The sequence below is a fragment of the Pleurodeles waltl genome, chromosome 9 (assembly GCF_031143425.1).
Source record: "Pleurodeles waltl isolate 20211129_DDA chromosome 9, aPleWal1.hap1.20221129, whole genome shotgun sequence".
Taxonomy (NCBI): domain Eukaryota; kingdom Metazoa; phylum Chordata; class Amphibia; order Caudata; family Salamandridae; genus Pleurodeles; species Pleurodeles waltl.
This window is the reverse complement of record NC_090448.1, coordinates 69,475,872-69,500,306: the sequence shown is the minus strand read 5'-3', so window position 1 is coordinate 69,500,306 and position 24,435 is coordinate 69,475,872. Positions and strand designations below refer to the sequence as shown.

Below are 24,435 nucleotides of genomic sequence, written 5' to 3'. Positions count from 1 at the left end.
CCTAAACCTACTTGCCCTACCATATATTAGGGACCTCTAAGTATGTTGACATAGCCAATTATAATTAGCCTAATTTGCATACTCATTTTACACAGAGCACAGGCCCTGGGACTGGTTAGCAGTACTTAGGGCACCATCAGAGTCAGGAAAACACCAGCAAAAAGTTAAAAACAGGGGCAAAAAGTTAGGGTGCCTCTGCAATCAGCCCTGTTTTCTCACACATTCTTTTTCCCTTCCTTTTTTCTTTCATTCAATATTTCTTTCCTTGTTTATTTGTATTTCCTTTTGTCATTCCTTCTTTCTTTCCTTCTCTTTTTCTTTAGTTCTCTCTATTTCTTTATTCCTTGCACCTTCTTTCATTCTGTCTTTTTTCATTCCTTTTGTCCTTCTATATGTCCTTCTCTTTCTTTTTTCTCTTTCTTTCTCTCATCCTTTCTATTTTCAGCTTTCTTTCCTTCCTTTCTTTCATTCTCTTTCCTTTTTTCATTCCTTCTATCTTTCTTATTTCCTTTTCTCTTTGTTTCCATCTCTTTCCTTCTTTTGCTCCTTCTTCTTCCTTTTCTCTTTCCTTCTATTGCCTTCTTTCTTTCCTTCTATATCCCTCTTTCCCTCTATCTTTCTTTCTCGATTTTTCTTTCTTTCCTTTTTCATCTTTTCTTCGCTCTTTCTGTCTCTTTTTTCCTTTCCTTTTGTCTTTCCTTCTCTTTTCTTCGTCCTCTTCTTCCTTTTCTTGTTCTTTCCTTCTGTTTCCTTCTTTTTTCATTCTCTCTTTCCTTCTCTTTTCCTCCTCTCTTTCTTTCTTTCCTTCTTTTTCCTTTTATCTTTCATTCCACTTTACTTTCCTTCTTGCCTTCTCTCTTTCCATCTCTCTTCTGCTTCCCTTTTCAATTTCCTTCTGTTTCTTTCCTTCTTCTTCTTCCTCTAACCTTGCTTATGTTTCCTTCTTTTTTCCTTATCTCTTTCTTTCGCTCTTTCTTTCCTCCTCTCTCCATCTTGCTTGCATTTTTTCTGGCCTTCTTTCTTTCTTGCCTTCTTTCTTGCCTGTCATCTTTCTTTTTTGTCTACCTCCTTACTTTCTCTTTCTCAACTGCCTTCTTTCTTATATTATTTCTTTCTTTCATAAAATAATAATCTGTCATCTGCGTGTTACATGATGTGTTTAGCCTCAGACACATTAATTCTCTATGCTACTTTATTCAAAACTGCGACTAAACAAAACACAGACCTCGCCAGCAAATGTGTTAGCATCCAGAGTTATCTCACTGTTATTGTTATTCCTTGTGATTTACTGGGCACACAAAGATCTTCAACAGCAGATGTTTCAACCCCATAACATATTTAAAAATGCAGACATTGCAATCTATTCAGCAGAAGAGATTAACTGACACATTTCTCCTTGTTGGCAATTTTTTGTGGCAGAGTTTTTAAAAAATGAATGTATAACTTGAGGGCCAGATTTTGTGTCATTATTGCGTCACTTTTTTCGTACAACCCAGACGCAAATTTAATTTATTAAGTCTCTTAATGTGCTTAAATGTACTCATGGTAGACCTGCTAAACATAAATGTGGGGTCTTAAGATCTGATGTCACTGCTTGTGATGTCTCTTCCTGTGAGTTGATGGGTTGAGATGTCCTATGCCATGATGTCAGGCGCTCTGATGGACTTGTGCCCTGCGTTTTAGTTCAGAGAAGGATTTTAAAAACATTATAACCTTGTAGCATTCAGAGTTGTAAGAAAGCCCTGTAAGGATAAGGACAGCCTAATGACATTTTCAATGCAGTAAATAAATGTAATCTTTTTATCTGAATGGAAAAATCTTAATGATACCTTTAAACAATTGCTCTCGAGGTGAATGTATGACTTCATGTTTTTCTACCATATAGCATGTGTTGACCTTTTTCTTGTACAAGCATGGTGAGATTAGATTATTTTGTATAACTTTTTTTCAAGTGAATGCCTCTCTATATGTTAATAACGTATCGGAACATTACCTTATAGTCAGGGCCACTGGAATTATGTGCAGGAGAAGGCCAAATTATGTGGCAGGGTGTAGTGTTCTAGTTTCATTCCTAGAATGCTCGTGATGCTGACTTGGGGAGATTCCACGTTCTATGTCGTGTAGTCTCCTGAAGTCAGTTGAGCCAGAGCCTTTCCCTGAACGGACGTGTTCTTCCGTCCTTACTTCTAAATAAAGGATTGTACCTACCTGGCTTGCGAGTAGCAGTTACTTCAATTTGGCGACGAGGATCCAAACCGGCAGCGTCTTTGTCAGCGGTTTCATCTTTTGGATGCTTCTCCACCGCCTTTTCTGTACCTTTCTGCTGCCTTGGGGGCTGTCGACCTGGAACGGAACGTTAATGTAATTATTTTTGTTATATTTCGTTTAAAAAAAAAAATATATATTTGGAAAATCCTTCCTCCGTGTGCTTTTGTGCCCTGCCCGGCCGTTGGTGTGCGCGCGTGCAGAGCGGCGCGTGCAGGGCAACGCGAGCGTCCTCTCTTCAATGAACGCGCACGCACTACGTGCGTCGCCTGGGCAACGCGACGCTTCTTCTTCAGCGAGTCTCCTTAGCTACGAGCACGCTAAGGAGACTAACGCAGCTTCCGCTAGCGTCTCCAAGGTGACGGAGACGCTAGCCAAATTAACGCAGCTTCCGCTTGCGACTCTAAGGAGACAGAGTCGTTCGCCTTTGAACATTATTAGAGAAGGAAAAGACTTGGAAATATTTTTTAAAAAAAGATCAAGAAAAATAAAGAGGAATAAATAAAATAAACAGGAAGGAGGGAAGGAAGAAAACAACATTTTTGAAGGCATTTTTCGTGAATCGCAAAATAACATTCTATTGTAAAAGTTTGGAACAGGTCCGAGAAGGGAAGGATAAATTAGTATTATTAAGTGGCATTGGAAGTCATTGCGTGTGCCTTATAATTAGCCACTAAACATGGCGCAGGCCAATTTTACAATTGTTCCCCCGCAAACTTTTTGGGCAATGGGCAATTCACCACCTATCAAGTGGTTAGAATGGAAAGACTATTTTTTAAATTATTTAGCTGCCATTGATGTGGATAACAAGATGCCTGCAGAACAGAAAAAGAGGATCCTGTTGCATTCTTTGGGTCCTATGGGTCTAAAAACTTTTAATAAGATGCCCAAAAATGCCATAAGCGGTGATATTTGTGTTTTTAATGCCGCTATGCTAGATCTTGACAAGTATTTTTCTCCAAAAGTATGTATGGGAATTGTCCGCTATAAGTTTTTCCAACGAAAACAGGAAAAAAATGAGCTTGTGGATGACTATGTTGCGGACTTAAATAAACTTGCTCTGGACTGTAGATTTGGAACAATCCATGACGAACTTATTAGGGATCAAGTAGTCATGCATTGCGGTAATCATTCAAGAAAGACTTTGGATAAATGGTGATTCTCCTCTGGAAGACATCTTAGCCATTGTAAGGAAAGCAGAGATCTCGGAAAGATGTTTAAATGAAATAAAATCTACAGGGAAAAATTAGGACGGCATTTACAAAGTGATTAACCGCAAACCTGGAAAACAAATTCAGAATGGGGAAACTGAAAGGAAATGTTATAGATGTGATAACAAGGATCATTTGGCTCACTCCAAGTTGTGCCCAGCGTTAAAATTAAAATGCAATAAATGTGGAATGGTGGGCCATTTTGCCAAAGTATGTAAAAGTAAAAAGAAAATAGTTAAGTGTATTTATGAAGGTGATTATACGGCAAAGAGTGACACGGAGGAGAAAACTATGGATTCCAGGGTAATGGATGAGGATAAGAGTTTTATACTCAATATAACGGAAGTAAACACTAAGGAAAAACCAATATGTAACATGGAAATTGGTGGAGTACCAGTTACAATGTATGCTGACTCTGGCTCACCGTTCACAATCGTGAATGAGGATGTGTGGAACAAGTCCTTTGTAGTGAAGATTGGCAAGCAACTTACTCCGCCAGATATTCAGCCAGAGAGCTACACAGGAGAGAAGATAGACCTGTTAGGTTTTAGATGGTTGGCATTCTCGTTCAAGAACAGGAGTGCCAGAGGAAAGTTATACGTAGCTAAGAGAGGACCGTCTGTTCTAGGGTGGAAGGATCAAGGACAGTTGCAAATGATCCTAGATCCTAACAGTAAAGAAAAGGTGTTAATGGTGAATGAAGAATGCTCCGTGACCTCTGTGATGGAGGTCAAATTTCCCAAAGTTTTTCACAAGGGTTTGGGAAGACTTACCGGTTTCGAGCACAAGATCATATTAAAGAAGGAAGCTCTACCAAAAATTCATAAGGCCAGAACTGTGCCGATCATGATCAGAGAAGAAGTCTCCAAGGAGCTGGACAAATTGATTTCAATGGATGTGATTGAGCCAATTGAGAGTTCGGAATGGATTTCGCCTGTAGTAATAGCTCGGCGCAGTAACGGGAAAATCCGTTTATGTGTAGACTTAAGATACTTAAATAATAATATCCTGATTGATCGTTTTCCTCTACCCAAGATTACGGAAATGGTTTCTAGTCTTGAGGGAGCGCATTGGTTTTCTACTATTGACTTGTCATCTGCGTATCATCAGATTCCCTTATCCGAGGGTTCCAAAAGATTAACAGCCTTCATCACACCCTTCGGATGCTTCCAATACAAGAGGATGCCTTTCGGTCTAGCGTCTGCAGCAGCTGTTTTTCAACGTCTAATGCATAAACTGTTTGGAAAGGTTAAAGGGGTTATGTGCTTCCAAGATGACATTTTAATTTTTGGGAAGGATAAGTGCATGCATGATGAGCGATTGGAACATGTATTAGGAGTTTCGGGTGATAAGGGGTTAACAGTGGAATTAAGTAAATGCAAATTTGCAAAAAGAAGTGTGGAGTATTTGGGACATGAGATTAGTGGTGAGGGTGTTAGACCAAAAACTTCTTTGGTAAATGCTATAATCGAGGTGTCTCCTCCTGTCAAAGCCCAGCTCACCTGAGTTCTTGTTCAGTTCTGATGGAGGTTGAAGACAATCCGACCCCACCCTGAAACTGCTTGTTCCAGCACACTAGTTTTTAAAACAGTGCACTAAGAACAGAAGCTCAAGGGAAGGGGGGAAGTGGATAAAATAAAAAAAAGAGAGACAACACCGTTCTTGCGTTTCCACTGTTGAAGTGCTGCACAAATCTGCGGCCCTTTCTGACTTCTGTAGAAACTGGTGCCTCTTGGATCCTGGTCTCTAGTTTCCAGGTTTGGAATGTGTTACTGCTCTGGGATGTGTTTTCTATTACTGTAAAACTTTTTTCCCATATTTCCAGAATCTTTTATAAAACAAATACTGTACTTTTACATCAAACTACAGCATGTAATTTGTGCAAGTCCTTGATTTACTGTTTGCCTTGCTGTTAATGGTTTCCACTGTTCGATTCTTAAAAGTTCCATGAGAAAAAACAATGTTTGCTTCACAAAGTTCTGCAAAATATTCTTGTAACAAAGAGTTTGAATCACAATGTTCGTGGAAGGTATTTCGTTTCAAATTGTCTATACACGAATCCAGAAATTGTTGTCAAAGTTCTTTCAGGTAATAAAAGGTTTTGCACTTACTTGTTGCTGGCAAGAGATACTGATCAGTCTAACCTTGTCTTCTTTCTCTTTTGCAGGTTACTCATAGGAGAGAGGCTGAAGCAAGGAGGAACCGGAAACCGGAAGAAGGAAGAGCCAGAAGCTGCGCCCATTGAAGTCAATGAAAGTCTGTAAAGAGCAGGAGTGCCAGCGCCGAGGGATCTGTTCTCAGGCAAGCGGGAGGTAGACGAGCACAAGCACTGGGTGAGGCTCGGGGGATGCCTTTTATAGACAGGGCTGGGTGTGGTTTGAAGGGCTGGGTGTGGTCCTCACATGCTGCACATGTTCTTGGAAGGTGTGCAGAGCTGGGTGTGGTTTGAAGAGCTGGGTGTGGTCCTCACATGCTGCACATGTTCTTGAAAGGTGTGCAGAGTTTCAGTTATTATGCAAATGAGTTGGATTAACACATGGCCTAGGGAGGAGTGTTTTAAAGAAGCCTTGGTAAAAGCAAGGCCCAATGTGTAAACAAAACAGCACATTAAACAACATACACAGAAGCCTAGGGGGGGGGGGGGGGAAGGTGAGATAACAAGAAAGGCTTTCAATACTAAGTTTAAAAGGGAGCTATTACAGAACCCACTAGTGCAGTGAGAGGGGACATGCTCTTTGCTGTGTACAAACCCTAACAGTTGCCCCCCTCAAAGGCCCTCCTACAGGACGGGGTTTTCCTGGATTTTTTAAATAAAACAGTCTAATCAGCTGTGGGGCATGTACATATGATGCTGGTTCCCATGAATTCTCAGATTCATCATATCCTTTCCATTCTACTAAATAAAACAGACGTCCACTAATTCTTTTTGAGTCTTTTATGCTTTTCACTTCATATTCCAGATTTCCCTTAATTGGTATGGGTGGAGGTGGTGGTTCAGGTCGGGTTTTTGAGTTGTACGGCTTAAGCAAGGACACATGGAATGTAGTATGTACTGGATATTCTTTTGGTAAATCTAATTTTACTGTTACCGGGTTTACTATGGCAGTTATACTAAAGGGTCCAATGAAACGTGGTTGCAGCTTTCGGGATCCCTCTATGTTTAGGTTCTTTGTGGAGAGCCCTACCTTGTCACCAATTTTATACATTGGGGCCTCAGACCTGTGTTTGTCTGCTTGTCTTTTCATGCTTTCCTTGTACTTTAATAAATGTTTCCTGGCTTTGTCTTGTATGTCACCTAACCTCGTTAGTCTATCCGTTACTGTAGGTAACAGGGAATCTTCTAACAAAATGGGTATAGCTCTTGGATGATACCCCTGCAAGAAATAGAATGGTGAGCATAGTAGAGCTGAATGCTCAGTATTATTATAAACAAACTCTGCTACAGGGAGAGCTTCCAACCATTCACTAAAACAATCAGCCAATAAACAACGTAGCGTTTGAAGTAAGGTTTGGTTCAGTCGTTCAGTCTGTCCATCTGTCTCTGGGTGGAAAGCAGTGGATAAGGCCACATCTATTTTCAGTTTTTCACATAATTTTTTCCAAAATCTGGAGTTGAACTGGCTCCCTCGGTCTGAAACCACTTTGCTTGGCAAACCATGTAAACGCACAATTTCCCTTATAAAAATATCTGCAAATTCTGCCGCCGTGGGTAATTTCCGTAATGGTACAAAATGTGCCATTTTAGATAAAAAATCCACTATAACCAACACTGTTGTGAAGGATTTTACAGGTGGTAAACCTACAATAAAGTCTACGCTCACAGTGTGCCAAGGTTGTTTGGGTGTTGGCATTGGTATTAACAAGCCTTCAGGAGCCTTATGAGAAGATTTATGTCTTGCACAAATTGGACAGGTAGTGACAAATTGCTTAATGTCCTTTCTTATAGTGTCCCACCAAAAGTGTTTTTGCACATTTTCCAGGGTTTTTACCCAACCAGGATGACCTGCCAAGGGTGAGGCGTGATGAAGCATCCGCTTCAACAAAAAAGGGCAAGTCAGGATCAGGATGTTTCAGAATTGGGGCTGAAGTGAACTTTTGTTTTAGGAGTTGAAAGGCGTGTGCCGCCTCATCAGTCCAAAGAAATCGTTGCCCTTTCCGCAACAAGGTAGTTATTGGGGCCGCAATGTCTGCAAAATGTGCAATAAACCTCCTATAAAAATTGGCGAAACCCAGAAATTTCTGAATATCTTTTACAGAGGATGGTTCTGGCCAATCAGCAATAGCACTGATTTTCTTTACATCCATAGTTATTCCTTGAGGTGACAGGCAGTATCCTAAAAAGTCCACCTTGTTGACATTAAAAGTACACTTTTCTAACTTAGCAAAAAGATGATTTTCTTTTAACTTTGATAATACTGCACGAACATGTTGGGTATGTTCTTCTGAGTTCTTAGAGTAAATGAGGATGTCGTCTATGTATACTATGACACAAACGTCCAGGAATTCGTGTAGGACCTCATTTATAAAGAACTGAAAGGCCGCAGGGGCATTACATAACCCAAAGGGCATTACTGTGTACTCAAATAAACCAAACTTTGTCTTGAAAGCCGTCTTCCACTCATCCCCCTCTTTTACTCGGACCAGGTGGTAAGCTCCCCGCAGATCTAGTTTAGTGTATACAGTAGAATGTCTTAATTGATCCAACAACACAGGTATTAGAGGAAGAGGATATTTATTCTTTATTGTAGCCTTATTTAGTCCTCTATAATCAATACACGCGCGCAGGGATTTATCCGGCTTCGGGATAAAAAAGAGTGGAGATGACACCGGAGATGTGGAATGACGGATGAACCCAGACTGTAGTAGGTCATCTAGGTAGGTTCTTAAGTATTTGGTTTCTTCGTCAGTCAAAGCATATACTCTGTTATTAGGTAAAGGGGCCCCTGGGATAAGATCTATACGGCAGTCATAAGACCGATGTGGGGGCAGCACACTAGCCTTTACTGGATCAAAGACGTCTTTAAAGTCAGAATATTCAGGAGGGAGACTTGGTTCATCTTGTGTAACACTAGCACAGTGTAATACTGTGCTCTGTTCTGTACCTGCTTCTTGATAGCAATTGGTTCTACAGAAAGAGGAATCCAAAGTAACAGTTCTATTCACCCAATCAATTTTTGGGTTATGAGTTGTTAACCAGGGTACCCCGAGAATCAAACCAAAATTAGAAGTATCTATCAGATCAAAGCTAATCACCTCTGTGTGCCCGTTCTGACAGACCATAACAAGTGGACTTGTTTGTTTTGTGATTAATCCAGAGGTCAATTCTGACCCATCCACTGCACATACTGCTTCTGGACAAGGCTTTAGGCACATAGGAAGTCCTAAGATTTCAGCTAACTTATTATCCACAAAATTTCCTGTCGCGCCTGAGTCCAGTAGGACAGGGAGAGAATGCCTCACTTGGGTAGTAACAATTAAAACGACCTGAATTATGAAATGTCTAGGTATGTGCGGTACCCTGAAGGCTGCAGCATTAGAGGTTTGATTAAGATGTTTTCTCGAACAAGTAACCTCTCCCCTTGTCGAGCTTAATCGTTTCCCGATTCAGTTGAGGAGGTGGAGGAAACAGCACCCTTTCGTGGAGTTTTAGGCTTTACTGGACATTCTCTGGCAAAGTGACCTGCCCTGCCACAATATAAACATAATTGAAATGTTCTCCTTCTTTCTTTTTCCTCTGATGTGAGTGGACCTCTGAGTGTCCCTATTTGCATAGGCTCTGGTTCAGGGAGTTTATTATCTGTGTCTTTCTTCTCGTGTCTAATAAAAGTTAACCGTGATTCCAGTTTGTATTTATCTCCCTTTCTTTCTCCTAGTCTATGTTCTAATTTCACAACTAAATCTACAAAGTCCGAATAGTCTTTTGGCAAATCAACGATATGAGCCAGCGCGTCTTTTAACTCGTCTCTCAAACCTTTATAAAAAAGGGAGACACGCTTTTCTTCTGGCCACTGTGTCTCGGTGAGTAAACGATTAAAACTAGTGAGATAGGTCAATAAATCCTTGTTACCTTGTTTAAGATTTAAAAGCTCATTATCACTTGCCTGCATGAAAGTGTGTTTTGCAAAAAGGCTGGTCATGGTACGTTTAAATTGATTCCAATTATGGAGGATGGGATCATCTCTATCCACGAAAGGAATTGACCAATTGGCTGCTGTGCCACCCAAATAAGACAAGACGAATGCCACTTTCGTATCATCAATAGGGAACTGTTGTGGCTTACAAATGAAGTGTAATTGACATTGATTGATAAAAACATGGAATTTGTTACTATCTCCATGAAAACGTTCAGGTGCTGCTAAGGGCACAACATTAGGAACATTAACAGTAACCTCAACTGGGGAAGGCAAAGTTGTATGTTTTGATGGCGCCCCTGTCTCTGAGGAGGTTTTAAACAAAGGTGTAGAAGCTGTGTTCCACTGAGATCCCCTAAATTTATACCTGCTTAAATCCTGTTTTAAAGAGGTATTCTCCATCTTTAATCTCTCTATTTCCTCTTGCATATGTTGCAAGATGCCAGACACTGATTCATTATGAGCCAAGTCCTCATTTAGGGCCTACGCCATATCCGTGACGACAATGCCCTCTATTTCTTCCCCGGTATTCATCGTCCACCAGAACTGAAAATTTTTAAAGGCTTGTGCTTCTGTCAAAGCCCAGCTCACCTGAGTTCTTGTTCAGTTCTGATGGAGGTTGAAGACAATCCGACCCCACCCTGAAACTGCTTGTTCCAGCACACTAGTTTTTAAAACAGTGCACTAAGAACAGAAGCTCAAGGGAAGGGGGGAAGTGGATAAAATAAAAAAAAAGAGAGACAACACCGTTCTTGCGTTTCCACTGTTGAAGTGCTGCACAAATCTGCGTCCCTTTCTGACTTCTGTAGAAACTGGTGCCTCTTGGATCCTGGTCTCTAGTTTCCAGGTTTGGAATGTGTTACTGCTCTGGGATGTGTTTTCTATTACTGTAAAACTTTTTTCCCATATTTCCAGAATCTTTTATAAAAACAAATACTGTACTTTTACATCAAACTACAGCATGTAATTTGTGCAAGTCCTTGATTTACTGTTTGCCTTGCTGTTAATGGTTTCCACTGTTCGATTCTTAAAAGTTCCATGAGAAAAAACAATGTTTGCTTCACAAAGTTCTGCAAAATATTCTTGTAACAAAGAGTTTGAATCACAATGTTCGTGGAAGGTATTTCGTTTCAAATTGTCTATACACGAATCCAGAAATTGTTGTCAAAGTTCTTTCAGGTAATAAAAGGTTTTGCACTTACTTGTTGCTGGCAAGAGATACTGATCAGTCTAACCTTGTCTTCTTTCTCTTTTGCAGGTTACTCATAGGAGAGAGGCTGAAGCAAGGAGGAACCGGAAACCGGAAGAAGGAAGAGCCAGAAGCTGCGCCCATTGAAGTCAATGAAAGTCTGTAAAGAGCAGGAGTGCCAGCGCCGAGGGATCTGTTCTCAGGCAAGCGGGAGGTAGACGAGCCCAAGCACTGGGTGAGGCTCGGGGGATGCCTTTTATAGACAGGGCTGGGTGTGGTTTGAAGGGCTGGGTGTGGTCCTCACATGCTGCACATGTTCTTGGAAGGTGTGCAGAGCTGGGTGTGGTTTGAAGAGCTGGGTGTGCTCCTCACATGCTGCACATGTTCTTGAAAGGTGTGCAGAGTTTCAGTTATTATGCAAATGAGTTGGATTAACACATGGCCTAGGGAGGAGTGTTTTAAAGAAGCCTTGGTAAAAGCAAGGCCCAATGTGTAAACAAAACAGCATATTAAACAACATACACAGAAGCCTGGGGGGGGGGGAAGGTGAGATAACAAGAAAGGCTTTCAATAGTAAGTTTAAAAGGGAGCTATTACAGAACCCACTAGTGCAGTGAGAGGGGACATGCTCTTTGCTGTGTACAAACCCTAACACCTCCTGTGTCTAAAGATGAGGTAAGATCTTTTTTGGGTATGGCTGAGTTTTGTGCAAAATTTATTCCGAACTTTGCCAGTAAGGTTTACAATCTAAGATCCTTGTTAAAAAAGAATTCACCTTTCGCGTGGAGTGAAACGTGTAATCAGGAGTTTGAGTGTATTAAAAGGGAGTTAAGCAAGGCTGCATGTTTAGAAAGTTTTGACCCCAATTTGGATACATTTGTTACCACAGATGCAAGTAATAAAGGCTTAGGTGCTGTTTTGTCTCAAAGGAATTGTAAGGGTAAGGAAAGGATTATACTTTTTGCTTCCAGATCGTTATCTCCTTCAGAAGAGAGATACTCTGTTATAGAGAAGGAAGCCTTAGCCTGCGCTTGGGCTTTAGAGCACTTCCGTGCATTCGTGTGGGGTAAGGACATAACCATTCGCTGTGACCACAAGCCTTTGATTAAACTTCTTACAAGTGAAGGAAGTGTAATGGCTTCTGCTAGAATCTTAAGGTTGTCTATGCGTTTAAAGGTCTACACTTATCGTATGATGTATGTACCAGGCAAGAGTAATGTATTAGCGGATGGCCTTTCTAGATTACCTAGTTTGTTGGAAAAATGTGTTGATGACCCGTGGTATGAATGGAATGTGGCTCTTATACATGACTTTGGCAGCCCTGCGCTGAATGAAGATAGTTGGAGGAAGGAAATGCAGGTAGATGCTAGTTTACAGTCCGTCTTAAAATTCGTTTTGAATGGATGGCCTAAGAAGGATCTATTACCTGAACTTTGTAGAAATTTTTGGGAGGTAAGGAACGAACTTTCTGTTGTGAACAATGTTCTTTGGAGAGGTGATAAGATAGTTCCTCCTTCTGGTATAAGGGAGGTGATCTTAGAATTATGTCATGAGGGACATTTCGGCATCGTTAGAACCAAATCTGAGGTAAAAGAGCTGTTCTGGTGGCTGGTGTTGATAGATCGGTGGAAAGATTTGTTAGAACCTGTCATATATGTTCCACAGCTGACAAAAGTTTGTGTACCCTTAGACCTTCCATGCAGCAAACATTCATTCCAAGACAACCATGGGAATATGTTGCTGTTGATCTCTTGGGTCCGGTGGGTGATTCTCAAGAGTTTGTAATAGTCCTTATCGATTTGTTTTCCAAATGGCCAGAAGTTGGCATTTTGGAAAAAGCAGACACTGTTAGCGTGTTGGAGTTTTTGGATAAGATTTTCCTTGCAGAAGGTACCCCTTCTAAATTGTTGAGCGATAATGGAGTACAGTTTATGTCAGATGCTGCAAGAAACTATTTTAGGAGAGTGGGAATTGAACATAAAACTACTTCTCTGTACAATCCCAGTGGGAATGGAGCGGTAGAAAGATTCAATAGAGTCGTTAAAGGTATAATTCAAAGTGCTATGAATGGTGGAGAGGATTGGCACATTGCCATCTTTAAAGCTGTGTGGGCGTATAGGATAACTGAGAATGTTACTACTGGTCTCAGCCCTTTCATTATTATGAGGGGAAGAAGGCCAAGATGTAAACATAACCCTGCTTGGTTGACCAAGACTGGTGTTCAATACTGGTCTGAGGAGAATGTAAGGGATTGTTTGAATAAATCTCTTGAGAAATCGAAGTCCTATTATGATAAGCTCCATCATGTTAAGTCTGTTGATATTAATATTGGTGATTTGGTTAGAGTTAAGAAACCCTACAAGGTTAAGAAGGGCGAGAGCCAGTACTTTAATCCTGAACGTGTCATGGAAGTTTTGCATAACGCGGTAAAACTGAGTGATGGTAAGGTGTGGAATCTTAAATGTATTGTCTTACTTCGTAACGGACAGGAATTGGGATGTGGTGGAGCTCACACTATCGATAAGGAGGGTGGAAAGGCTGAATGGTTGGAAGATGAAGTTATGAGTCACAATGTGTTTAATAAGGAAGCGCCTCCACACGTTTTTGGTGATCGGGTTTTGTGTGAGGAGGAAGATGTGATAAGGGATTCGGATGCCGAGTCGGAAATTGGGAGTGGTGGTATATCTGGTGGGGTGCAATAGTGTGAGTCTGTGGAAAGGAAAAAGAAAGTGATTCCTCCAGGTTGGTTGAAGGATTACGTGTTAGGATACTTAACTGACGTTTCTGGTTTTCATGTTTAAGTTCTTTTTATCTATTGTTTTGTTAATTGTTTTTTTCTTGTTCCATATTTCTTGTTATAAGAAAAGAAGGAGGATGTGTAGTGTTCTAGTTTCATTCCTAGAATGCTCGTGATGCAGACTTGGGGAGATGCCACGTTCTATGTCGTGTAGTCTCCTGAAGTCAGTTGAGCCAGAGCCTTTCCCTGAACGGACCTGTTCTTCCGTCCTTACTTCTAAATAAAGGATTGTACCTACCTGGCTTGCGAGTAGCAGTTACTTCACAGGGTAGAGAAAATTATGTGGCAAGAAAAGGTAAAATATGTGGCATAGAGCAGCACATTTTGTAAAAGTATTACTTCATTATTTCATCATATTTAAACTTGCTAACACTGTCTAGGCATTGGCTGTGGCTCATGAGTACTATTTTAATACCCAAATGTAGCAATAAGGAACAGAAAGGTGATAAGTAAATCATTTCAAAGGGCCTTGCACTGTAAATCAGTATGTCACTGCACTTTACTAATTTTTGAACCGTATGAGCTAGAAATAATTTTGGGGTTAAAATCTGCAGATTATGCGGCAGATGAATTATGTGGCAAATGCTGCAAATCTATACTTATGAGAAACTCGCAGCGGCCGCACAATCACATAATTCATCTAGTGCTCCTGCTTATATTTAGCCATGCCAGCGAAAAAGTATCGCATTGTAACGCACATCACGACAGAACCAGACGTGTGCTTGGGACAGCTACAGCCAGCCTGTCCCCTACAAGGAGAGAAGCTCCCAATAATTTATCACATAACGGTCCTTCTCCGGCCTCTTGGATGCGCACGGTCGGAGCCACCGCTTGGAGGCGCTGCTGCGTCACTGTCCCCGGCGCGCATGCGCGGATCTTCCTGCAGGACGGTGTCTCTGCTGCCGGGCGCCTGACCTACATGTAACCCGGGCGAGCGAAGCACCAGAGCGGCCTCTCGGTCCCGGTCCCCGTCGCGCGCCTCGGTTCTTCCGCTCCGGCCTCGCCATGAGCGGAACGTCCTACCAGCTCTGCGGCCTCCTGGAGAAGATGGGCTCCAGCGACAAGGACTTCAGGTGCGGGGCAGGGAGAGGCCGGGGCCGCGGGGAGTGAGGGCAGCGCCCCGGGTGGGGGGCGCCCGGCGGGCGTCACCAGCAGAACCGCCTAGCTTGCTGTTGGCACGCGCGTGACAGTTCAGTGTGCAGTCTGTCTGCATGTGAGGTCTGATACGCACGTGTGACTCCTAGGACAGTCTGTCCCAAGCAAAAGCGTGGGTCAGTGGCTGAGGTGTATTTATTCTTTTACATTCAGTCACATGTAGGTTTGCATTTATAATTCAATTATACGATCAAACCTCAAATAAATACACTTTACGATTGCAAGCGCCAGAATGCATTAAAACTAACATCATTGCTTTGATAATGATAATTCTTAATCCTACCACGGACTTCTGCGATCTTCCATATATTCTAATTGACGTCATCACAAATAACATCATCAGTGACATTTCAAGAAACGTTATGACATCACATATGAGATCACATACGAGGTCGGCGTAACCGAGGTTTTGGAGACGCAGGCTGTGGGCAGCATAGCTAGAGCCCTGCCCTCCACCCTTTCACCATAACCGGTCCCCACAATTCACTTTGCACGGATGAAGAACGAGCAGTCTTGTTACATGGACACTCATTTTAGGAGGTTAATGAAAAACAAGCATCGTCAATCCCAATAGGTGTGGCTTATAAAATAAAAGTGCTTCTTAAGTTACTAGTGAGTAAAGATATTCAAAAATCATGACCTGATAAACTCAGTCACTCTTCGTTAAAAATAAAAGGAAAGAAAGGACACCTATAAAAGGAAGGAGAAAATGGCAAACTAAAGGACAGGTTTACCAACCCTGGCACTGAACTACTGAACTATGCTTATCTTCAGGTAGATGTGCATATGTGATCAGGCAGAACTGCTGCCTGTCACACGGTAATAGCGCCAATGGCTGAAGTGGGTAGATTCACTTCAGCTCATTGCTGTTTAAGGTCGTAGACAGAATCACAAAGTGAATGGCAGTCAGTCAGATCACTTGCAGAATAGGGCTGATGATCTAAAGGCTCCCTGTATATGTATGTATTTTTAATCAATATATTTGTTCTAAGAACCTGGCAGGCAAATTAAACTGCAAGTCCCACTTCATAGTGTCTAACAAGGATTATCACAATTCAGATCATCTACCCCTGATTGTCAACAATGGTAATGAACATCTGCTTCACTACCAAGGCAATTTGTGCGATTCCATCTTACACAACACCAGTCTACATTATTTAACTCATTTCAATAAGAATTCGCCCATCAAAGCCTTTTGTCTTAAACATAGGACATGGAGAGGATGTGGCATTAGAGTAAGAAAAGCCGACTTTGGAAATGGGAAACCAGATTTGTGTCTCGGCCTCGGCTCAACACCATGTGTTTTTGAGTAAATCACTTAATCTCCCCATGCCTCAAAACTGAATCTGAATTTGTAATGTAACTGGTGCTCATGTAAAGCTCCAAAATGACATTTAGCTGAGTCTGAGCTATATGACACTGCAAAAATAAAATAAACGTAAGAAATTGGAGTATTTGTGGCGGGGGTGTAAGGACTCATCTCAAGTGATAATAACAATCCTTGTTAGTGAACTACTAAAGGCACTAAATAAACCTACCTGTAACCCTCTGGTAGCTTGGCACAAGTGTATGATGATGAGTGTTTGTATTTGTGATGGTAGTTGTGTTGGAGCATAATTTGACTTTGTGCATAGTTTGATGCCTGTGGCACTCCCTGTTATTACTTGACTAAGAGTCTGATTTAGAGTTTGATGGATGGAGATTTCAGAGGACAATACCTCAACAATTCGGAGGGACCACTGTCTGCCAAATTTAGAGTTTTCTGTTGGTATTAGGAATAATTCTCTACTTTTACACAAACTGCCATCAATGGTTCCCGTCAGTGTGGGAAATGTTGGCTGACTGGTATTTTTGGCCATGATGGCTGGCCATCAAACTTTTCAAATCTAAAACAAACTCCCTCTGGTCCCAACACCCTAGGAGATTTCTTCCCAGGTTGAGGGGTCAATAGTGTTTTTTACTGTACCTTATTGCCATAGGAAAGAAAGACATTACACATCTGCCCTATCCAGGGTGGATGGTGTAAAGTCCTTCCTCCGACGGGTGTCAGAGGAAACTGTCCATCAACAGACCCAACAGATGATCCATCAATAGAATACTTATGATCTGCCTAACTCTAAATGAGACTTACAGTCTGAGGGTTTTGCCAAACTTTAAATCAGCCCCTAAATTTGAAGCATCCTGTGTTAGAGAAAATGTTTCAATATGGGTGCGTAAAAGCATTATTACTTGACTAAGTCTGTGTATAGACACTGTTTACATTTGTTAAATGGTGCTTGTGTGGGTGTCTGATGGTTATTCTGTTGGCACATGACAGTGGATTTCTATATGTTTTATGACTGCTTGCATGTACTCTTTATGCATGGATGTGTAAAGGTAGGTGTGTTGACATCTGATTGACCTTGCATTGGGTGTGGGATCATATGAGCCATTAAATTAAAACAGTTAAGGGGAAGTTGGGATTATGAAATAAAAACAAGTTTATCAGTTATGTTTACCTATGTTTTGAGATCGAGCATAGTGCATTTTGTGGATGAGTTATGGTTTTCATTGTGGCTGCAGAAGTTATGGTTTGTATAGTTAATCGTAGTTGGTTGATTTCAGTGGGGTAGGTTTTGGTTCATAACCACAACTTTTTAAGGCAGGTTCAGAGATGTTTGTAACGTAATGTGTTATGCATAGAAGAAACCATAACTTCTCCCTAACAATGTGATTTTTTTTAGAGGTAGAAGGAGTAGTATCTAAGATAGGAAGGTTTTAATTAGGTTGGTTTGAGCTTGATCCCGAATTGCTCTAATGAAGCACAAAGTCTGAGGTGCAAATGAAGAGCATTCCCAAATTGTGGTCCGTATGGTGAAACAGCCTATCACCATATTTGTTTGTAAATATTTTAGATTTCCAGCCAGGCAAAAAGTTTCACCTGCTCTTTAGGTTGACATCACAGAACTTAGGAAGACCAAACCCTGTTTCCAGAGTCAGGGAATACTAATTACATTTAAAACCATGCTGGGAAAAGTGTATACGCTCGAAAATGGCTCCAACGCCTCAATTTGCGGCTGACAGTGTGCAGTTTTCTGCTGATCTTCTCAAGTTTGTTATATGATAATTTATGTAAAATGTATTTTTGATTTATTCCCCATATCAAGTGACTGCAAATGGGAGATGGTGCAGGCTCTACAGAACCTCTGCAGTTAAAAGCTAAATTTAAAACAGATCATCAGTGGGAGATGGTGACGGATTTGCTGCTGCCGCCAGGCTTACCTGGCAGCAAGTCTTCAGAGAGCTGACGAGCCCTTGATTCCAGTAGTGATGAACCATTGATTTGTGCGGCACCCAAGCATTTTAGCCCACTGCTAGATTTTAAGACTTCTTATCCGAGATGTTAATCTAACATTAATTTATTATGATAGAAAATAGTGTTGGTGCTATTGACTTAACATATAGAATAGTTTAAACTGTGGACAGACCGCCTACTTTTTACCTCACCAACCCTTAAGATCGTCTTACAATTCCTTTTGTTTTTTTTTGCTTCTAACTAGAACAAAATTGATGAATTTAGTCTTTTATTTTCCACTCAAAAAGACTGGTTTTGTGGGCAGTCCTCGATTTGAATTTATAATCCCACTTTAATGCTGTGTGATCTTGTCAATTCCTCAGGTTCCACCTCCTTGGACTTAATTGTGTACTTAGTGCTTCAAATGTGTATTTCAGTGGTGTTAGAGGATGTGTTAACATAATTGTGTACTGAAGAAGAATTGTTTATCGTTCAGCAAATCCCTGATCTTTTTTGTGTATGCTTCCATTGGCCCGGCTTTCTTTCCTAGTACTTGCATGATTCACACAAGGAATGTACACAATAGGGTAAACTGATGTTGATGTTGCACGAGTACTAGATGGGTACTACTGTTTGTAGTTATGAACATGTCGTTATCATGAGTTAGATACAACCTAGAAAAATACAAGTTATATTTGAGCTAGTTCTGGCATATCAAACCCACCGAATCACACTTATTGATACTCACATCCAACAGAGGTGCGCACACCCAGTGAGGTTATAAACCACTTAGACTAAACCATAGATATTACAATGGGAGATGGATAACTCAGTAGCAAAACACAGATACACCTGTGGAATAACTGCCCAGGTAATGCTTTCAAAACATTTATCCACAAATGTATTTTTTTTAAATATAAGTTACTTAAAATGATGAGTACGTATTGATTCAGCTCTGTCTTCGCCGCTTATAACCATGAAAGGAGATCGAAATATGATATATTTTTCTTCTTCTATATAAAACAATGATTTCCGAAAAACCTGTTACCACTACTTATTTATTTTTGATATGCCAACAAAGGGCAGTTGAAGTTGAAGAAATACGATTGACTAAGCCGTGGTTGCGGTTGCACAGGTGCTTTTTCCACCAATGTTTTGTGGCAAGGCTTGGACGCGTGGTGATTGGGTAGTGAATAAGGGCAGGTAGGACACACCATCACTTGGTAAAGTTTATGGGACAACAGCACAGGCAGACAGGGTATCATTCATTTTCTATTGTCCTCAGGTTTCGACTGATTACCTTTGCAACATATTTTTTTATTTGGGATGGTGCTCTGTATAAGTGTGCTTTTTTTGGATGCTGGGACTTTGTCCCCCTGTCTATTGTAGTGGGACTAGCGACAGAGGTAGTCCTAGTGAGATTTATATTGGTGTACTAATTTCTCTCTTCCGTCACTGTCAATTAGCATTTATTGTGACTTTTGCAGGTTTGGAGCCTTGCAGCAATCTCTTGCTGGCATGTGTTGAAAACAACATTCATTTCTATTTTAACTCGTTCTTCAAAGCTCTTGTGTCTGTCGAGAAACTCAATTTTTGATTTGTGAACACAGAAAAGCAGGTATTTTCTGTATAAAAATCTTACAAGGAATTGCTGGAAATGTATTGAAATTGGAAGTGTATACGCTTTGTATTAGCAAGGGCAATATAAAATAAATAAATAAAATCGGGTGCCTAAACGTTTATAGAAGACGTGGTCAACTCCAGATTTACTGGACTGAGATTGGTGCTGTCCACAATCCCCTGATGATATATTAAGACGAGAGCTTGGTCTTCATCTGTGTTTTTTCTTTTTGAGATTTACTAATTTTCTGTGTCTTAGAACTGTAGAATCTGGACTCCTCTGCTGATTGTGACGCTGCCCAGTCGGCTTCTATGCTAGTGACATAATGAGAGGCAGCGAGGACAGTGATCGCTCCTGGGATGCCAAGGCTGTGGTCACTCGAGGATCCACTGTATAGAGTTTCATTGAAGCTGGCCTATATTTGTAGACCTAATTGAGTATGATGCATGGAGACAGCTGCAGGAGGACTGAATAGCTGTTCACATTTGCAAACGTGTTTCCCCGTGGCCTGGGAATAAACCCAGGAATCCCCTGGCCAGAAGCTGCCATGCTATCACACCTCTGCGTGGATAACCTGTTCATAAATGACTGGAGGTTCATTACCTTTGGAACTCTGGCACCATTCATCAGCATGCACGTTCATTTACGTAGTATCTACCTCTTAACTTTTTATACTTCTTGTGATAAAGAACATACTTGTGTGAAATTGCATTTTGCTAGACTTCTTTCACGTTTGTCAAACTATTTTTCCTGTGATTCTCCTTTGCACGGGATGTTCGGTTCCTAGACCATACCCACATGTTTGTTTTTAGCTGTAAACGCAGGTTGCTTGAGGCTATAAGTTGGAGTGTACTCCTCCTCCCAGTATCAATCCCACCTCCCCAGTGCAGGCCTCTTAAAGCACCATCTGAAGTTGTTATGTCTCTTTATGGATAGAGCTGAAGATAAGAAGCACACACCTGCTTCTTATTCCCATCCCGTCTCTCCAGTACTGTCCTCCTTTCTGGCTGTGGCAGGGATGTGGTAACTACCTACAAGCTACAGCTTGAATGATGTCTTCAAAAGGTGATGGTTTCATCCATTTGTCTGCTTTTCAGTGACAGAGCTATATTTTTCCAGATACCATGTGGAATGGCTTTAAGGGTGGATTTTGATTGTTTCCCCCAACAAATGTTGTGCCCTTATGGCTGTAAATTGCCACTTCTGCCAGTGAGAGCCTTCCATAAGTTCACATTTTGATTCAGCACAGCACCTAGATGCTTTCTTGCACTGCAGTTCTAAAACACAAGTAAGTGGAAAGGTAACTCCTTCCTTGGAGTCCTGCTTATTCCTGTTTGTATACACTTTTTCAATAATGTTTAAATCCGTTGCTGATGTCTGGGTTGTTTATTATCGAGTGGATCACTCCTGCGCTCCTATTAACTTGAATATTTCTTTTTAGTAGCCCTCGCTGTTTTGCTTCCTGAATGCTCCCTTGGTACTTCTATGCCACCCCCCCTTCCAGTTGGTGTTCTGCATTTTCTGTCTGCTTTCTGTTTACATCATTGGAACCTGTCTACACAATAGGCCCCTTTTCCTTCCTGTTTGCACTCTTCATATTCTCTTCTTGTCGGTCCATATGATCTTATCTCTACTCCTCAGCACATGTGTACTCCTTATCTAGCCACTGTTTCCTCTATGTATTTGTTGACGTCAGTCTACATCCTTCAACACCTGCCTGAAGCCTTCATCTTCTATGTGCTTTCTGTTTACTCCCTCCTTCACCCTCACTGCACCTTCCAGCCTCCCTCTGCTTTCTGTGTACATATCTCAGTCGCTGTCTGCAAAGGCCTGCCTCCTCCAAAGGCCTGCTCCCCTCTGTCCCTGACTTCTTCATTACATATTGCTTCACTTCCAGCCCATATCTGACCCCTTCTGCCCAGTCTAGCATTTTTTGCCCATGTCTACACACCACTGTCCCCATCTGCACTGTGTGGCGCCTGTCTCCTTCTGACTACACCCTTTAGCCTCTGTCCATCCCCCTTGGCCAACATCTTCTGCCTGCCTGTGTTGGCCTCCCTGGTTCCTGTCTGCTTCCTTTATGATCCCTTTTGCCTCCACCGGCGACCCTAGGCCCTTATCTTATTCTTGACAGTTCTCTTGTCTCCAGCCTACCTCATATTTGCACGTCATGGTTATTTATGCTTTTTATATGCATCCCTACCACATCGACTGCCTGCACATTCAGTTGCTTCTTACTTGTACTATTTGACTCCTCTATTCTTCTTAACCCCTATTTATTCTCTTCTTCTCTCCATATACACTTCAATCCCGGTCTGCCTTCTTCCCTTTTGTTCTCCTGGGGCCTCTCTGTTTCCTGTCTGTGGCAGCACCTGCCTCTTATATGTGCACCTTGACCCATCTGCTTCCGATCCATGCTGCCTTGGTCCCTATTTGCAGCCTCTCTTCCCCCATCAGTCCAGTCGGTGTCTTTTAACTCATGACTACTTCCTATATGTGTTTCACTGGTCTTGCCTGACTTGTTTGGTTCTTGGCAGCTGGTTATCTTCACTACTTAATTTATGTTTTCTCCATTACTCTGACCCCAGTCCCTTTGTGTACCCTTCATACTGTGTCTGCTTCTTGTTTGAATCGTCTGTCGTCTGGTTGTGCTCCTCAGCCTTTGCCTGCTTTCTGTGAGCCACTTGCTTTCCTGTATTATCTGTAGTCATCAGCTTCTATATCCTTTTTATCAGCCCCTGTATGCCTTCTGTCTGTGTCCTTCTGGGCTGTGTACGAGTACCAGAACCAATTGCACACTCTCTGAACAGGTTACAGTTATGCATTTTAGTTGGCTGGTGCTCTCATGGGACATGGCCACCCACTGACCCAACAGTTGGGACAGAGAAGCTGTGATTTATGGTTAGGCTTTAGTGGTTATTAAAAGTAAGTGAGAGTTCTGCAGATGGAATTTATAGGAAGGGTCTAGAATCAGGACAATGGCAAAGAGGAAAACCTCTGTATTCGATTTGAATTGAAAAGTGACTTATAGGAGCGTCCCAAAATGTAGAGGGCACGCTGGCTCCCTACAGTGCTCAGGGGTGTGGAATTTATTAAAATATCTACTTGTCCAGGGGACAGGTTGCTTCTCAAATCTACTTGTCCTGCAAAAAGATCTACTTGTCCCTCTGGTGCCATGTAGTGTGGTGACACATTATGGCAGCAATCTCATTATGTAAGAGCTCTGATAATAGCCTCTCTGATTATGCCAGGGCTACTCCCATAGTAGGGCATGAATACTTTGCAGTTTCAATCCCTACTGTAGCAATTTCCTTATTTTGCCACATTTCTGCAGATCTGCATACTGGGGCTGGAGGAAGCAGTAAGCAATAGTTCCAGGGCTGGAATGCCTTTGAGTCTGCAAACCTACTAACCTGCATGTTTTAAAGATTTTCACCAGCTTCTCTCTAATATTTTCCCATAATAAGAAAGGTTGGAAATTTACTCCTGACAATGGCAGAATTAGAACTTCTTCCAGGGTTGGGAAGAAAGTGGCTGGAGGAAAAATTAACTTGCAAATGCTCAAAAGATTTTCACATGAGCGAATATACACATGCGTATTTACCCATGCTAAAATACAGTTCACAATTTTTTTATAGGGGTACGATTTCCTGGTATACTTCTCTTGAAAGCCACTAATTCAAAGACATATACCATGGGTGCACTTTTGTGACTTTCTTTAAGAATTTGGGGCCACATCTAGTAAGTTCAGATTTGCGACTCGCAATTTGCGACTCGTAAATCCGAATGTAGGATGGTGTCCCTGACACCATCTGCGATTCGCAAGGGGGTCGCAAATGCCAACCTCATGAATAATCATGAGGTGGGTTGCAATTTGTGACCCCTTGCGAATGGCGGCCCTCACAGGGATGGTGGCCTGCTAGAGACAGCAGGCCACCATGTCTGTGGCTGCTTTTCAATAAAGCAGTTTTTATTTTTTTTGTAATGCAGCCCGTTTTCCTTAAAGGAAAACGAGATGCATTACAAAAATGAAATGTTTTAATTTCATTTTTTCAGAGCAGGCAGTGGTCCACAGGACTGCTGCCTGCTCTGAAAAAAGGCTTACAGTGACATTCACAACGGGGAAGGGGTCTCATGGGGACCCCTTCCCTTTTGCGAATGGGTTAGCACCCATTTGAAATGGGTGCAAACTGCGATTGGTTTGCGCCCGTGGTCACAAAACAATCCGACATTGCACTGCGAGTCGCAATTAGGAAGGGAACACCCCTTCCTAATTGCGAGTCGCAAACCTGTTTTGCGATTCGGTAACCAGGTTACCGAATCGCAAAACTGGCTTTGTGCATCGCAATGTACTTTTTGCACGTGGCAAACAGTGAAATTCGCTGTTTGCGACATGCAAAAAGCTACCTACATGTGGGTCTTGGTCCCTAATTAGGTCTGGTGTTAACAAAGACATTTTGTTTTTATTAAACTTCTATTTTTCTCTCTATCAGCTGGCTTTACTGTGAGTGATCGCATTCTGCTCTTCCACAAGGAGCATATTGGCACACAAAGTAGTTTTGTTCAGTGTCAGGAACTACAGTGGCAATCAGTGACGTAACAAAACTGGAGGGTGCCCCTTTGCAAAGAACATGGAGGAGCCCCCTCTTCAGACTCACTCAGGGCAGGTGCTGTGCTGAAGGGGTCCCCTGGAGGGCGGTTTCGGGGCCTTTGTTATGCCACTGGTGGCAACGTGTGCTTTTAGAGTTCAAAAACTTTTTTTTTTTTTTTTGCCAGTGTTTGTTACAATGTG

At 41.7% G+C, this 24,435-nt stretch overlaps 1 protein-coding gene across 4 annotated transcripts in view; it reads left to right on the top strand.

Annotated features, from left to right (window-relative positions):
- Positions 1 to 14,462: 14,462 nt before the first annotated feature.
- Positions 14,463 to 24,435, top strand: part of LOC138258968 (cullin-associated NEDD8-dissociated protein 1-like) — a 191,451-nt gene continuing 181,478 nt past the window's right edge. Inside the window, exon 1 of one of the 4 annotated variants that reach the window (XM_069206323.1) lies at positions 14,463 to 14,666. In XM_069206323.1, the coding sequence (XP_069062424.1) occupies positions 14,599 to 14,666 (68 nt within the window). In that variant the 5' untranslated portion in view covers positions 14,463 to 14,598. The remainder of the gene's footprint in view (positions 14,667 to 24,435) is intronic. The other 3 variants (XM_069206321.1, XM_069206324.1, XM_069206322.1) reach the window with 3 other exon arrangements.